This window comes from Channa argus, chromosome 2 (assembly GCF_033026475.1).
Source record: "Channa argus isolate prfri chromosome 2, Channa argus male v1.0, whole genome shotgun sequence".
NCBI classification, from domain to species: domain Eukaryota; kingdom Metazoa; phylum Chordata; class Actinopteri; order Anabantiformes; family Channidae; genus Channa; species Channa argus.
This window is the reverse complement of record NC_090198.1, coordinates 27,286,772-27,303,995: the sequence shown is the minus strand read 5'-3', so window position 1 is coordinate 27,303,995 and position 17,224 is coordinate 27,286,772. Positions and strand designations below refer to the sequence as shown.

General features: G+C 41.4%; 1 protein-coding gene across 4 annotated transcripts in view; it reads left to right on the top strand.

Moving 5' to 3' along the window:
• The window catches only part of kif26ba (kinesin family member 26Ba), an 83,209-nt gene that overhangs the window by 23,679 nt on the left and 42,306 nt on the right, over positions 1–17,224 (top strand). For all 4 annotated transcript variants that reach the window (XM_067488771.1, XM_067488781.1, XM_067488762.1 and 1 more), the window contains exons 3-4: positions 2,532–3,245; positions 10,366–10,529. In XM_067488771.1, coding sequence (XP_067344872.1) covers positions 2,532–3,245; positions 10,366–10,529 — 878 coding nt within the window. The remainder of the gene's footprint in view (positions 1–2,531; positions 3,246–10,365; positions 10,530–17,224) is intronic.

The following is a 17,224-nucleotide window of genomic DNA, read 5'->3' as shown; positions in this document are numbered from 1 at the left end:
ATTTCCACGGCAGAATCATGTGTTTTCAATGCAGTGTTGTCCAAGGGGCCAGCAATCACAACCTTCTATATTGTGTTTTGACCTTGTCCCATGCACACAGATTCTTTCAGAATCTCTGCATGTGTCTATGATTTTACTACGTACAGTAGATGATGTAATACTCAAATTCTTCGCAATTTCCTGTTGAGTAACTTATTTATCTTTTATTGGTTTATTTGCCAGGGACAGTGCGCGTTAATAAGCATTTCAGCATAGGTACCACAATTAGCCAAAAGGCTAGTTTGCATCTGCAGCGCCTGAACACAGGTTAAACCTAAAAAAAAATTAATAAACGCAGAATAAAACATGACAAAGTAATGCCTAAAAAGTATCAGCAATTACTACAAAAATAAGATAAGATAAAACAAGATGGCAGAGACAGCAGTAGAAGACGGTGAGGTAGGGACAGGGCACCCATACTGATAATCTTAATGCTTTTTATGAGACATGTTGATGCCTTCAAATCAAAATTAGTGTTTACTTTTTTTTCATTTCTCTGTTAGGAGTATTAAAAACCAAAAATAACTATGAAACAATTTCCAAGTCACTCTTTTACACAACGTTGGTATAACTGAGAGAAAAGTGAGACATTCTTCTGGAGACTGTACATGTTCAGATGAGTGGTCTGTCTTGTCTAACCTAAGTTAAAATAGCAGAACATGTGTTTTTCTTATAATTATACACTCAATTTACCATAACTATCACTTATGCAGAAAAGGGCAATGGCCTACACAGTTACCTGGCTTCAGTGTTGCAGATGAGATGGGTTGGATGACACCAGAAGGTAATTACAGTTATAATGTGGCTCCACCTACTGCAGATGCTTTGTTGAACTACAGAGCTTCCAAGAAGACATACACTCACTGATAACATAGTGACATTACACCCACACTTACTATAAGCAGACAATTAGCTCACAACATCACACTCAGCCTCTTAAATTGCACCATCAGTCCCAAGTAAAGCCAGACTTTTATAAAAAGGAAACCGTTTCCATGCTATAGATAAAGTGCATAATGCTTTGTGGAAAAACATTTAAAATGATTTTCGCTGGGGTCAAATGAGGTTTGTGTGTGTGTGTGTGTGTGTGTGTGTGCGTTTGTGTGTGTTTCACTTCTTAACTTTGATATTTAGACCAGAGACTCATGGTGGGAGATTTAGAGTGGCTTTGCTCTGTGCAAGTGGCTCCAATTAGTCTGGAGAAGAATTACACACACACACACACACACACACACACACAAATACCTGCAAACGCACATACATTCATGTACACTGGCACAGAAAACTGCGCAAACAAATTGGACAAATATCCTCATTTCCGTGCTCAGAAAGCACAGTGTAATTGCTCAGATACACGCATACAAACAAATTCACCAAAAGCAGGAAATGACAGAGAGGGAGAGAATAATAGGGTTATTTTGGTGTTTTCGAAAGGATTTTCTGGTCGGAGGTTTTATGCAAATGACAGAAAAGAATGATATTTACCATGATTTTTATTCGAAACACTTTCAAGCATCTTGAATGCTGAAATGTTACATCTGGGCATTTGGGGAAAAACGGAAAATCCAGGTAACCACAACAATAAGGGAGAAATAGTCCTTCAATGTGCCTGTTGACTAAGTCTTTACAGACCCTGAAATGTCTGTGACCAAATATTTATCGCCAGAGTCAAATAAGCAAAGGCTATAAACCACTTAAACACCATCTTTAACTTTGGGCAGCTTCTTCAGTCAGCTGTCCTGGGATTTTCATGTTGTAATATCCATGTTGTCTGTAGCAATGTGCCAAGATTTGTTCCTGCCATAGATCATCTGCACATGTCACCAGTGCAACGACAGAGGGAACAGCAAAATGGATTGGAAAGTAGATGAAAATGCCTTAAATGTCAGCGAATCCTGAGTCTTGATCAGTGTTGTTTCAGTATGTTGTGTTGTGTTTGTTTTTGTGAGACATGAATGAATAGTTCCCTCTTAAATTGTTTTATACTGCTATGATTGTGATTACTAGAAACTGATAATCCAGCAACTGACCTTTAGTATGAAGACAGCCAGGTTCTTATTATATTTATAATTTGAATATTTATTGCCATTCACACACACACACACAAGTCAAGCTGTCTTTTAGCAAAATCCATGCTAAGACAAAAAGGAGAGGAAAAGAGAGAAGGTCAGTTGTTTTTCACGCCAGTATTGGACAAATCTCTGTGATTGTGCGTTGCACATTTTTGTGTGTACTTGCTTTATCATGTGGTGTATGTGTCTCTCTGTACATCTTCCCCTGAGCCTCACTGTGATGCTTCTTGGATTTTCTATAAATATTCATAGTCATGACTTGTTTAAGATGCCTATGATTTCTTCTCCCCTCTCCTCCAGGTTTTTATTCAGCTGCCTTCTTCAGTGCAGCTAACGACATGCTGTTCTTGCTTTATTTTGCTTTCAATCCCTCAGAAATCAGTCTAACGCCCAGCCTTTTGTTTTTCTCTCTCCTTCCAGGATCCCTCCTTCTCTCTCCTCCTCCACGATAAGCTTCAGGTGCCCAACAGTTCCCGGCGGGCTTGGAACGAGCGTGACAGTCGCTGTGATGTCTGTACCACCCACCTCACTCAGCTCAAACAGGAAGCCGTGCGCATGGTCCTCACTCTCGACCAGTGGGACTTGTCTCCCACATCCTCCCCTCCTTCTTCCCTGTTGGGACGATATGGATCACAAGCTCCTCCTGGTCCAACAGGAGCATCCGGAGCACCTGGAGCTCCAGGATCACGAGACTGGCCTCCTCCTTTTCTCCCTTCCTCTTCCTCGTCAGCTGCTGCTGCCGCCTCACATCCTCCTCAGCAGTCCTCCCAGTCTCCAACCCCGAGCCCCAGCCAGACCTCAACTCCCAGCCTGAGCAACAGCCCATCCAACCCCAGCCATGGGAGCCCTTCAGTGGGGCAAACGTCCACAAACCCACAACCTCAAGGCCACAGACTGGGGTCTAAGCCCAGCTCCCTTGGTCTGGGAGGTGGAGCTGACAGAAGGAATGGGTCGCCCAGTTTGGGAAAAGCAGCCGGTGCCCAACAGCAAGCGGTGACAGGAGTAAACAGCCCCAGCAATAGCAGTGGCAACAGCAGTAATAACGGGAGTGGAGCAGCACTGAGTACAGGAGCTCTGCAGGCCCATCAGCACATGAACAGAACTAATGGAGGAGTTACACTATATCCATACCAGGTAAGCTTCCTTTAGAGGTGTGTGTGTGTGTTTGTGTCTCGCATTCACACATAAAAACCCGAAGAGCTACTGTCTTAAAGACACTGTAAACATTTCCATTGAAACTGAATTTTGGTTTCATATAATTATACCATAACGTGTAACCATCCACCATAGTATAACTTAGATCGTGTGTAAAAATAAAAAATCTACTGTAACAGGCTTCTGACTTCTCAGTTTTCATAATGTCTATATATTTCTATATGGCAATTAAGGTAGTTTGAAACATCAAAGTTCATTGTCCTTCTCATATCATATCATATCATATCATATCATATCATATCATATCATATCATATCATATCATATCATATCATATCATTATTCTCTTCAGTATGTTTGTATAATATTCTAGATACATTCTTTTTTGCTGTTTTTTCACCTGGGAGTATTTTTAGATTCACTGCGACCTACAGTTTCTGAGGATATTAACTTATGTGTTCCCTGCAATGAACGCTACAATTAGCAAATCAGTGAAAACACACACATACACACCTAAAAACAGCATCACTTGCCTGGGAATCATCATATTTTAGCACAAAGTCAAAAACTGAAAGCCTTGACTGTGATTGCTCTAACACAGCAAATAAATAGCATTAACAAATTCCCCAAAGCAATATGTCTTCTTCAACCGGACTGAGGCAGGACATCAAGCAAACCGTAAAAGGGGCCCGAATGGGAAATTCAGATCTAAGAGGCGACAGTGGGAAGAGATGTGACAGTGTGAGCAGGAGGGAGAAAATGCCTCAGGTGATGAGTGGTCTAGAGGTGTGTGGAGAAAGGCTGAGACTCCGGGGGTGATCCAGAGGTGTGTGTGCGTGAACGTGTTCTACAGATGTAATAATTCATACAGTGATAATTAGGACTCTAGGGACTTTATGCCACACACCCCCCAGTACCCCTTCACTCTACCCTCATTCTCTCTCTTACTCCCTCTCCACTTATTCTCTATGCGCACTTCTTTTCCTTCTCCCCTATTTTTTCCTCTCACATGTCGCCTGCTTTATATTCACTCCTGTCCTCTATCTCGCTGTTTCCCATCTCTCTGTATATTTTTATTCAGCCGATGACTTCAATCACGCAGCGATGTATAAAGTTAAAGATGGAAATACTTCTGTTATGCTATTTTGTCCTGTAGGTTGGAAAATAATCAGGCATGGCAGCCTGTATACTAAGGCTTGTGTTCAAACTGAAGGAGAACTTCTCTTTTGCCAAATTTCAGATCATTAATAAACATTTGTTCCAGTTTTTCAGTTTCACACATTCTTTTGCATCTCCCTTAATTTGTACTGAATGAATACAGTTGTCATTGGACCCTGGACAGGTCTCCCCAGGGCCAACACAGAGAGACACACAGAGATAAGACAGCCATTCCCTTTCACACCTATGGGCAATTTAGAGTCACCAATTAACGTAAGATACATGTTTTTGGACTGTGGGAGGAAAGCGGCGTATCCAAAAACTCAAACACTGGGAGGACATGGAAACACCACACAGAAAGACCGGAGCCAACCGGGGATTCAAACTGGCGACCTTTGAGCCGTCATGCGGCAGTGCTACCCACTCCTGATCATTAAATATAGGGGGTTAGTTTTAGGTTACGGTTAAGGTAAGGGGAAGGGTTAGGGTTAGGGCAAGTCTCCGGGAAATGAATGTAAGTCAGTGTAATGACCCCATTGTGTGTGTGAGTGTGTGTGTGGAGGCAGAATTGACTCATACTGTAAAAAATGCCGCGTGTGTGCAACAGTAATTCATTATCTGCTGCTCTTCTGTATTTGATTTAAAATCCATGTAAAATGTTGGTGAGCCTGGTGAGTGTTTCTGCTGTGACTCTGACATTAATGGTGTTTCAGCAGAAATGGTGATAAATCACCATCATTTAGACTCACTCCTGAGAGAGAAAGAGAGGGGGAGGAGCAGAGGGATGATTCCAAACACTGGAACAGATAGTAGAGACGAGTCAATAGTTTAAAAACGGAAAATGTATTAATCATAGGGGCTTGGTCTTTTAAATCTAACATCCATTTCCTATGACCATGTTCATTTTGAAACATCAGTGTTTGTATGTTTTATTTTTGCGGAGGTTTTGGTGCCGTACCCTTCAAAACATAAAAAAAATTTAAAAAACGGCGTTGATGCATCATCAGTAGAGCCTGTAGACGGTCTTTCAACCGCAGGTTATCGAACACAAAATGAGAAATCTCTTCCGACATGCACTTCAGCAAAGTAAAAGGCGAAAACAAACACATCAGCACCCAACGGAAGGGAATTAAGAGGGGGTTGAAGTCAAACCTCTGCAGCAGCATTCAGTGAGCTTTCATGGGAAATGTGGGTAATCATCTTCAGAAACAAGCGGAGGGAGCCAGAGAAAGGAGGCGACCTGACAGCCAGTGCAGCTGACATTAAAATCTTGCTCACTCAGCAGTCGATGACAACCTCCACATCTTATGTTTATTGGATTTTTCTCTTTTTTTGGCCGCCACAAGAATTTAGGCCAGTTGAAGCGATTCTGGAGCACACTAAACCGTCCCGCATCCATCACTTTGTTCCCCTTCACTGTTAAAATCCCACTGATTTACTGTGTTGGAGCATTTGACGGTGGTGGATCAGCCTCTCTCTCTTTCCCATGTCTGCTCTCGTTCTCTCTGGGAGGAGAAGACAAAAGTAACATTGCCTCTTTGCCCTCACTCCGTCCTTCAAGCAGCTAATTGAAAACTGGTTTATACATTGGTGTGTGTGTGTGTTTGTCAGTGCTGATGTCATCAATGGGTAGATTAGCTTTCTTAACATTTAAACACAAATGTGTGTGTCTGGCTGAAAGTCGCAGGATGTGTTTCTCTATCTACGTCTGTGTTCGTGAGGACACTCGCTGACATGCCCCGATCAGACATAACATTACGACCTCCTGTGCAATTGAATCCAATCCAATCCAGTTCCTCTGCCATTATTTCTACTTTTACAACGTTTTAATTTATTGGAATACATTAAATGTTTTGCCTGATCGGTCTATACTGCATCGCCTAGGCCCTTATCTTAACCTTAAAGGATGAACTGACAGAAGCCATTGACTGGAGGGTCGCCCCTTTGATCCCTGGACTGGCAGGATAAATTCGGGCAGGGAAGGTTGTTCATCTGTGCTGCAAAGCGAATGTACATTGATTTATTGATTATACGTGTTTATAGAAAGCAGCACTGCCGCCTCATAGCAGGAAGGTGGCGGGTTTGCGTCCCCGACCAAGCGTGGCCTTTCTGTGTAGGGTTGGCATGTTCTCCCTGTGCTTGTGTGGGACATGCACGTTAGGTTAATCGGTGACTGTGTGAATGTGAGTGTGAATGGTTGCCTGTGTCTCCCTGAGACCTGTGGAGGGTGGACCCCGACAGCTGGGACAGCCTCCAGCTCCCCCGAACCCTCAAACAGGATAAGCGGTTACAGATGATGATGATGATGATGATGATGGATGGATGTTTATTAAAAGCCTCACATATTCAGTCCCTCCCTCCTCTCCCTCACCTTTGCTCTCCCTTTCTCCATATATTTACACACACTCCTCTCTCTTCCTCTCTTTGCGTCCATTCTGTATTTACTTGCATTCTTTTCTTCTGTTTGTTTCTGTAACTCTGTCTCCAACGTGAAATAAATAAACACCCAGTTCCATTCACTCCTCTTTGCATTTCTTCCCCACTTTTAAAGTGGGGGGTTTCTTCATTCCTCCATTCTGCTGCAGCGAGCATTTAGATGGTTTTACATTGTTTTTCCCCCTAATAAAAAGCAGACAGGACCACACACATATGTGGACACACGGACACCACATTTCTCTTTTCAGCCTTTCTCGTGCAAACCTGAGATTTCAGGAGCAAATTCATTTCTTATGGTTTTGCCTGCAGCATGTGGCTGGAAAAGGACCGGTGAGGAAGGTGAGGCGCTGGAGAAGCGGCGCTTGTGTTTTAATGAAGACGAATGGTGGAGCGTTTTCCGTTTTCTAAGAGCAGATAAAGAGGGGTGTGGATAAGTGATGTAGTGGAGAGAGCAGAAGTGAGACTGACAGAATAAGTGTGCACTGGTTTTCTTCACATCCGATGCCAAAATGAAATCACATATCACTTTAATTCTACATGTCCCACACACAGAAAACACGTTGAGATGCTGTTTTTGTGGGGGGGGAGTTGCCGGATCGTTTGATCCACACATTTGGCTCCTTCTTCCATATACTCTCAGGCTCTGATATCTACTGTCTGTTTATCTTGTGATGAGTAAGGTAAAAGGCTGAGAAAAGGAGCAGTTGACAGGAAGGACAAACATGGACCTCAGATGCTGCTGTAAAGGGAATATTTTATTCTTATTCTAATTTTTAGCCTATTTAACTTTCTTTTGTTTAGTATTTGATAATTTTATGTGAGCTGCTTACCATGATAGGGGTCACAGGGGCTCTGAGGCTGGTCGCAGCTGCCTTTTAGAAGGGGGGGGGGACACTTTGGACAGGTTATCAGTCTATCGCAGGGCCACACATAGAGACAGACAACCACTTACAACAGTTTAGAGACTCCAATTGGCCAATCTCAGGGCCAACACAGACAGACAATTCACGGGTGAATTTCGTGTCACGGTCCAACCTAACATGAATGTCTTTGGACTGTGGGAGTTGGTCAAACACAAGGAGAATTCAACCCGGGGACCTTCTAGATATAAGGCTACTGGCTTAACCACTCCACCATGGTGCCCCATCATATAATGATGTCCAGGCTTATTGTTTTTGATCAGTGACAGCGGCTTGTGTAGTTAATATTTTGTTGAGTTACAGTTATTGGAAAAACATCATGATGTTATTATATATCATGATCTGTGGATCTGTTAGTGCGATGGTTAAAATGCAATCTAAACTAATGTCAAATCGCAAGCCCTGCCAACGTCAGCATTAGTGGCACTGTTTAGCTTTTGTTTAGCACAGGTTTCATTTTAGCATTTAGCTCAAAGTGCAGCCTCGCTGAGCTGCGATTGTTTCTGAGAATTTATAGTCCTGTGCAGCTAAAATGGAATAGAAAACCTGAGGGTGTATTTCTGTGTGGCCACTGCAATCTGAGGGGGCTGCACCGCCAGTGACTGCTACATATTCTTCAACCGGCTTTGCTCCACTTTTCAGCTCGTACTCCATCCCTCAGTGGGGATCTTTCTGTTTTTTCCTACACTGTGTTCATCAGGATAAATGAGTAACCAGTACAAATGCACAGGTTGTCCATGTAACAGTCGGACTAGACCTTAATTCCATGTGTTCACCACTCCTCTAGCAACCCAAGTCTGAGCATTAGGAATGGGGGTAAAGGCACAGAGGTGCGGGGTATATAAACTATAGAGGCATCTCATTTACAACAGGTAATTTATCAAGGCAGAGGCCTGTGTGCCTGGACCCCAGGAGCTCTCAACAGTAAATATACACACTGTGAATGTGATTTACACACAGGTACGCACAGGTCCAAAGAAATGCAGACACATGCACAAACAAGGACACACAGGGACACATGCGCAATAGACACGCATGCTTGCAGATGAACTTTCCCACAAAGCTTCTATACGGGAGCGTGGGCTTCTGATTTAGCTGCTCTGCTGCCTGGCTGCTGTCTGCACATAAAGAACTATAATCAATAATCCATATCTATTTCACAAATAGGCTACACTTCCATCCACAAGGTGCACAGTGACAAAACAAATGCAATACACACTCGCACAAAGTTCAGTGTGCGTAACTGTAAATGGCTGATTGTGTGTGTGACTGAAATACTGTACCAACGTAACTTTTAATCAGGGGGCTAGTGGTTAAGGCACCCACTATAACTTATAAATACAAAACACATGTTTTGATGCCACTTGAAGTATTCTACAGCTGGGTAATGAGGGCAAAATGCCAAAAAATAACCTTTAGGAAGCATGAGTGCAAAGGATACATGCATACATACAATTCATATTCTTACCATAGATTTAATGAAATCATAACTCATAGATGCCAACAAACTTCATTTCTTTAGAGTGTTGTAAGTTCAAAGGTGTTTCTATCTTCATCTTCACCGTCCTTCCTTCCTGCATATGATCTAATAAAGCCCAAATGCCAGCGAACATGATCCAATAATAAAGGACAAATGTGAGTGGCTTAAGGTGGAAGGATGGAATGAGACGGCAGAGCAAAGGAGGCAGAGGGGACGAAACTGAATAATAGAAACAATAGTGAAACAATATGGAAAGAGGAATAAAGCCAGGAGGGTGTTTGTATATTTGTTTATTTGTGAATATGTGGGACCGAGTGCCATTGGGATGCTGGTTCATTGGGATCACTAGAGGCTATCAGCCGAGGAGAACACACACACACACACACACACTTTAAATGAATAAAAAAAAAACAAAAAAAACTGTATAAGCGAATTATGTTAATTTGGTTTATTATATACTATTTGTGGAGCTTAGTTAACTGTGTCACATAACTAAGTGCTGTTATTATTTTTTTTTTTAAGATTGTATTTTGCTGCAGTGATAAAATACTATATATTTTTTTTAATAAAAGATTACCAAAATATATCTTAAATGCAGGTGAGGAAATGCCGGATTTCAATAATGAAGATGATAAAGTATTTCGGGTTTACGTGTTGATGACGATAATTGTTTCTCCTCAGAATTTTGCACAAATATAAACATAAAATATTGAACGTTTGACAGCGTTGCATGTCTTTTGAAAAAGGTATTTAATTTTTCAAGAAATGCACCTGAATATAGGAATATATGGACGTGAGAAACTTCAGTCTCTCATCTGAGACAAGCCGGAAAATATGTACTATATATTGTACATACAGTATGTACTGTGGGCTACAGAGACATGTGAAAGTAATCAGGATGAGAACATCTTGTCACGTTTGTCTGTATAGAATAAAAGGACCTACTTAAGTAACTACTTTCTTACTTTCTTACTTACAACAACACTTACAACAACAACACACACACAAAATTTCACTTAACTTGTAAATAATAACTGTTGACTGTCCTGTAGTTCAGCATGAAAGCATGAAAGTGATTGTAGTAAAAAGTTTCTGTCTTTCATCAGATCTCCCAGATGATCTCCGAGGCCTCCAAAGAAGGACTGACTGAAGCTGCCCTGAACTGCTACAACACACACTCTCCTTCCCACACAAACTCCCTCTCTCACACCCCCGCTGCATCCACCACGGCTACGACGGCCACCTCTGCAGCTGCATCTTTCTTCGCCAGGTAAGATGCTGGTGCAGGTTGCGTATCTACCACGGACAGGACAGGCCCACACACGTGGGTCAGTTTATGCACTGGGTGAACGTCAGGAAGCTTTTCTGATCTGTTTGACTGAGCTGTTCACACCGTACCTGTAATAACAAATTCAATAAAACTTTACTAATCACTTTTCACACCAACAACCTGACAGGTGACAGGTGACACATAATGATACACAAGCATTTATCAGTTCAGCACATTTTTATAAAAACAAAAAAAACATGCAACATTTTTATATTACAACCACCAGGAGACATTAACATTGTGGTTCTATACATTTTCGACATTGTTTGGTTTTAGTTGCTTGTGTTTTGTCTTTTTGCAGCATGTTTGTGTATTACGTTGTTTCGTCTTTTTGCAACAGGCTTTTGTGTTTGATTAAATAGTAAATGACCTTTCTACCTAACGGTTTGTGTTTTGTCTTTCTGAGGCACATTTTTTCGTTATTTTGTTTTTTGTCTTTCTGCAGCAGGTCTCTGTCTTCTTTTGTTCTTTTGTTTCTGCATCCATTTTTTCTTATTGTTGTGTCTGCGTTGTTAAATTGTTTTCTTAATTTGCTTGTGTTGTGTCTACTTGCATGTGTTTTTCTCAGTAGTCTGTGTAGCCACAGTAAAAATGTCTTCTGAGAAGATATCAAGATATCAGTGTATTTATTTCGTACAAGCACTTAATAAGTTTATAATAATAAGTTTACTCACTAATCTCTTGGTGTGTTTGTGGATAAATAAACTTTCCAGTCACTAGTTGTCAATAATCTGCGTAATCAACTCTAGACTAAAGCAGAGCAACATACCATAAATAAGACACGGGTAATATGGGTAAATTATTGATGAATAAACACAGCAAGCTTCGAATGAAAGAGTAAATTATTCATTGGTAACAGAACACTGTGAGTGTGTCACAGTGTCTGAAGTATTGCTGAGACGTTGTATCAACCGAGCAGCTTTAAATCACATTTTAAATGATACTGATGATGTTCTTCCTCACTTTCACAGACTTCTCTTGCTTCTCCCCTCTTCTTTAGTCAATCTTCACTCCTGTTGTTCTCACTCCTGTCATTTGTGCTTGTGTGCTCTGTAAATCTGTGGCTAATGTAATGTGTGTGTCTGCGTGTTTGATAAATGACTGACACGCTGCAGCAGACACAGTGCTGTCTTTCTTCTAAAGCACCAGTGACCAACTCAGCTCGTAAATTGTACAGAAACTCACATGCCCTCTCTCTCTCTCACACACACACACACACACACACACACAATCCCCTCTTAAGCTTTCTTTCCGTGACCCCCTGAACTGTCAGGTAACAAGGCCATTTTACACAAACACATACACAGGTGATTGACATTTCAAATGGGCAGCTGGCTGTCTGGACTTGATTTACAAACGTAAACCTTCTGAGTGTAGACACATGATTTGTTTAGTTGTGCAAGTGTCCTTTTGTGTAGATATGTGCGTTAGTGAGTCTGTGTGTTTGTAGCTGTCAGTCTTTTCCTCGCTGATTTAATAGGTTGTATAACAGCTGTAGATCTTCAACGCTGTGATGTTTGACTTCCTTTTTAAATCTGAGTGGAACTGTTTATTCTGCTTGTGTATCAAAATGCAGTTTGTTTCCATTTCTCTGTCAGACAGATCTGTGTGTGTGTGTGTGTGTGTGTGTGTGTGTGTGTGTGTATACTTCACGTTGTAATTTTGCTCATTGTAACAAGTTTGAAGGCCTGTTTGAGGGCTAAGACATGGTTTTAGGGCAAGGGCTTAGGAAATGCATTATATTAATGAAAGTCCTACAGAACACACACACACGTGTGTTTGTGTGTGTGTGTGGCAGTATTTCAGTTTACTTGGCATTAAAAACGATGTACACAATGTACACTCTTTTAATTGTGTGTGTGTGTTTGTTTGTTGGATGCAGCCATGCAATGTAGATAAACCCCATTGGCTGTCCTGGTCTTTACTCTTAAACGTGGGCTGCATACAGACAGTCTTATTAAAACACACACAATCCTCATTCTGGTCTGCGTCTGCACATCCAAATCCCTGTGTCCACCACATCTCCTCTAACCTGATCCTTTTCTTCCTCCTCATCCTCCTTTTTCTATCCCTTGCCTCACCTCATTCTTCTTTTCTCTGTTTTCACCTAATTGCTTCTCGGATTTGTTTTCCTTTCTACTTTCTTCCACTCGTTTCTTTTTTGCCATTGTCTTTTTTTTTTAACCTCTCCACTTTTTTTCCCCCCAGTCTCACTGACCTTTTCTTTACCTTTGTTAATGCGCATGTAAGTAATATCTTTCATTAGTACCAATCTGTCTGTGAATATGTCATGCCCATACAGCAGCGCCGCATCTTCACGGTGCTGCAGTGGCCCTCTGGGGACACTGGGATAGAGGATGGAGATGTGATGTAAAATTCCTGTGTGTGTGTGTGTGTGTGTGTGTGTGCACGCTCTTACTCACTGGGGGAAGGGAGCTTCTGTCAGTGCAGGAATTTTTTTTTTACGTTGCACACTTGCATGCTCCAAGGATTGGTTCTTTGGGGATTTACTTTTGTGTGTGTGTGTGTGTGTGTGTGTGTGTGTGTGTGTGTGTGTGTTGCAGGGTGTAGCAGAGTAAAGAAATAGGTCCCAAGTGAATTGGTGAATTGGGAAGGCGTTGTTATTTTGGATGGATGATGGCTGTTTCCTCTGCTTCTGTTTATGCATTTCTGCCTCTCTTCTGTCTTCTTCAAATGATAAATGGCCACCCAGTTGTCACCAGTTATAATGGTTGATTGATGGTTTAATTAGATGGTCAGTGACAAACATATTATCATATCTTTTTTTTTTTTTTTTTTGTCTAGTTAAAGGATTCTTGTTCTGGGGAGTTTCTTCCTAATTTAACTATCTAAGAACAGAAGCTTTTATATCCTGTACGGATTTTAGGGCACCTTCTGGCAAAGTTGAAATGTGTGATATTGTTTTTTTCTTTATTTTGTTTCTTTGCATGCATATTCTTTTTTAACAGCCCCATTTGCTCTTCCATTGGTGTTCAATTAATGGCACTGTAAGTTCAGACCTTGTAAGTTCAGCATTGTTGAGGAAGCTCCTTTAAAAACTTTGCTTTACAAGCTACCAATTAATCACAACGAAAACAATTGAGCACCAGCAAAGCTGCAAAGCTGGAGAGAAATCGAGTTTAATTAACGAAAACTACTTCGGAAAAAAAAAGCTCAAACTACTGTGGTAAAAAACAATGAAAAAACTGACAATGTAGATGTGATACACAATTATGACAAAATATTTGACAACAAAGTCAAATGCATCAAAAAAAAAAATAAAGCCACTCATTGGCGTATATTGTTAAACGTTCCTACTTCTTCACACATTACACTAACAAATGCCCCATCAGTCATGTCTATCAGTATTACACCAAGTAGCTTTACTCAGTTAGATCTCTCTGAACCAGCAAGTCCTACGCTCACATACCACCAACAGGACTGATTGTTGAAAGAGCGACTCCACGCCGTGACGTAGGCGTGTGTTGAACCAGCACATTGAGCAGATCGTTTTCGCACCCTTTTGGCACCAGGGACCAAAACACCTGCTGCTGCCTCTTACAATGACACCAACTAGCAGCTGGTATAACATTATTTTCTCCAAAAAACGTCCAATCATTCCATCCTTAACATCCTATGACATGCATTCGAGTAACAGCATTAAAGGTGGTTTCACACGGGACCTGTGATAAGGTCCTGTGCTTTGTTGACCTTTCAATCCACCCAAACCTCCTTATACAAACGTCTGTGGGTCCAAATAGGTGATGGTATTATGTTCACTATAGCTGCTAGACTTTGCTAAACGAAAAAAACTAGTATGTTTCTTTTGGTCCTTTTTGGACTGTCTTCTCTGAACAAGTGTTAATAAATAGCAATAATTAATATATGTGAGCAAAATATTACTTTAGTTCTCAAATTCCGGTTTGAAACATAAAAAAAAAATATCTCAGTGATATGAAAACCCAGATTTCTGCAAATCTATCCCAGACATGTAAACCTGTCCTAAACAAAACAAGGAAGCTGGTCAAAAGTGGGGTTTAATTACAGTAAATAAAATTGCTCCAAAATTGTAGATTAAGTAAAGTACACAAAAAAGGCAAAAGAGTAATTTGAGTATTTGAATAGCTGTTAATATGAACTACCAGAAAGCTACAGCAACATGTAGTTCAACTACTGTTACAAGCATTGTGTGGCCACTGTAGATCCATGTCAGACACGGTGATGTATTAATATTTTATTGTGCAGGCTGCTCTGGTATCACAGGGGAGCACATACTGTAAGATGACATTTTAGAGGAAGTAGAAAGTGTTTAAATCAGACTCAGCATGTAGCACCATAGTGTCAATAAAGCCTGTCTTTTGTCTGTGCCAGCCTCACTGACCCACACACACACACACACACACACACACACACACACACGGAGGCCATCACTCTCTGTCCAAGCCTATATCTCCCTCCACTGACGTTTGTTAAACAGAAAGTAATTAGCTACAGAGGCAACACCAACCACAGACACCAGTCATAAATCAGCTCTGTGCGCTGGTGTGACACGCAAGTAAGGCTTGAAGTGCATGTGTCCAAGTGCAATTCTTTGTGTTCTTATTCATGGTAGGAGAAAACAAAACAACAGCATGTTAGCAGCCGTGCTATCCGTGACCTGCACTGCCTTTAACAAGAGAGAGACCCACGAGGGGCAGGAGGGGGAGAGAGAGGCATTGATGGATGAAGGGATCAATACGTGGTGGACTGGGTGGTGGGATGGATAGAAGAAGGCAAAGGATGAAAGAATAAATATAATGAGGGGGAGAAGAATACAGTGGAGAGAACGATAAGGGATGGTTATGGAGAGAAAGGGCTTTAAAACGAAGAGAGAAGTGAGGGACGGATGAAGAGTGGAGGGATGAATGTACGTAATGGAGGAAGGGAGGGGTCATATAAAAGGACGGGGTGAGCTGACGAATAGAGGAATTGAGTAAATGGATGGGAAAACAAGTGCCCTTCACTTTAAGGTTTGACTGCAATGGATCCACTTGACCAAATCCCAGGCCACTCGTCGTTAAACACCACCAATTAGGTTGCATGTATCTACCATGCCTGAATTGTGCCGTGGATTAAAGCAGTCAGAGTGGGAGTTCGGGGTATCAGTACACGCAAACTGCATATATATCGAATTCATGCAGTCGATGGTGTGATGATGTATTAAAACAGGGAGCAGCTCGCTGACTTAAGCAGTGCAGTACACATGGAGAGAAGAACACAGAGGATTTGTATGATACATTAAAGTCATGCATCTGACAGGTAACACTTTTAATTACCTGCTGCACCTGTATTTTCTTGCTACACGGGAGGATTTGCAGCAATATGTACAGTATGTAGTGTACGTACGTATGTAATCTTAACTTGCACACGGTGAAAAAAACTATTAGGCATCTTTTTGTGGAGCTTAGTTTCGTTCGCAGTGACAAACACACACCCTCACACAGATCTGCTGGGACAGCTACTCAAATGGTGAAACGCTTCATAGTTCTACGGGTCACTGAATCCACATCTCTCTTCTCCCGTCCCTCTACACCTTCCCTCTTCCTCTCTGTCTCTCTCTCTCTCTCTCTTCTCATTTCTTTAACCTGCTGCAGTTAATTGAAAGCCAATGGTGTGAGAATATGGCTCTTTGACAGAGAGTGTGTCAAGGCACCCTCACCCTCTTCATCTCGTTATGATCTTAGAAATATATGAGGATAGATTAAAGCAGAATAGAGCGGGACACCTTGATAGGGCTGTTTTAGAGGCCTTTTATTTTATTATCTTGCTCATCCTCCTGCTGCATGTAACTAGGATTGTCAGGAAATTGGCCTTTTCTGAATTGTGGCTTCTGAAATCCCAGAGATGGAAAATGCATGAAGAATGTATTTTTTTTTTCCTAATTACACGTACAGTAAATCACTTAATTATTGCCAGCCGAGTCACTAGCTCTCCTTCGAGGAAATCTATTTTTAACACAAACCCTGATGGTCACAAACCACAACAGAAAATAATAAAATGAAGCTCATTCTAAGCTAAAGACTTTCCTGTGGCCAGGCTAAAATCATGCAGAGAAACACTTAAAATTTCAGCCTGACAGACTTGACAAGGACAAACAGAAAGAAAGGGAGAAAATTACAGCGCATGGTAATGCCAAGCACCACAATGTCTCATCTTTACTCTAAACCCCTTTCATTTAGGTTAAACCAAAACTTCAAACATGGATATGTGGCATTTCTGCTTGATTTAGAAAAGGAGGAATAAAAGTTAGGGACGATGATGTGAACTACCTTTTTTTGCTGAGAGGAGCACACGGGATGAACTTGCTGTGTTGATGTAAGAAAAGGGAGCAAAGAAAGGAGAAATTAAATGAAATGAGATTTAGAAGTTGAAGCTGAAAGAAGAGAGTGAGCACGGAGATTCAAGGGGAGATGGAGATGGAGGATATATGTATTCTGCACAGCTGCAGGGAATTGGGCAGCGAGAAAGTAAATGAACCACTCCCCATCCAGATGTTGTTACATATGTATATTCAGCACTATGTATGTGTGTGTGTGTGTGTGTGTGTGTTTGTGACCATGTGTCGAAGGGAGTGTAATCAATTCCTATTCTGCAAT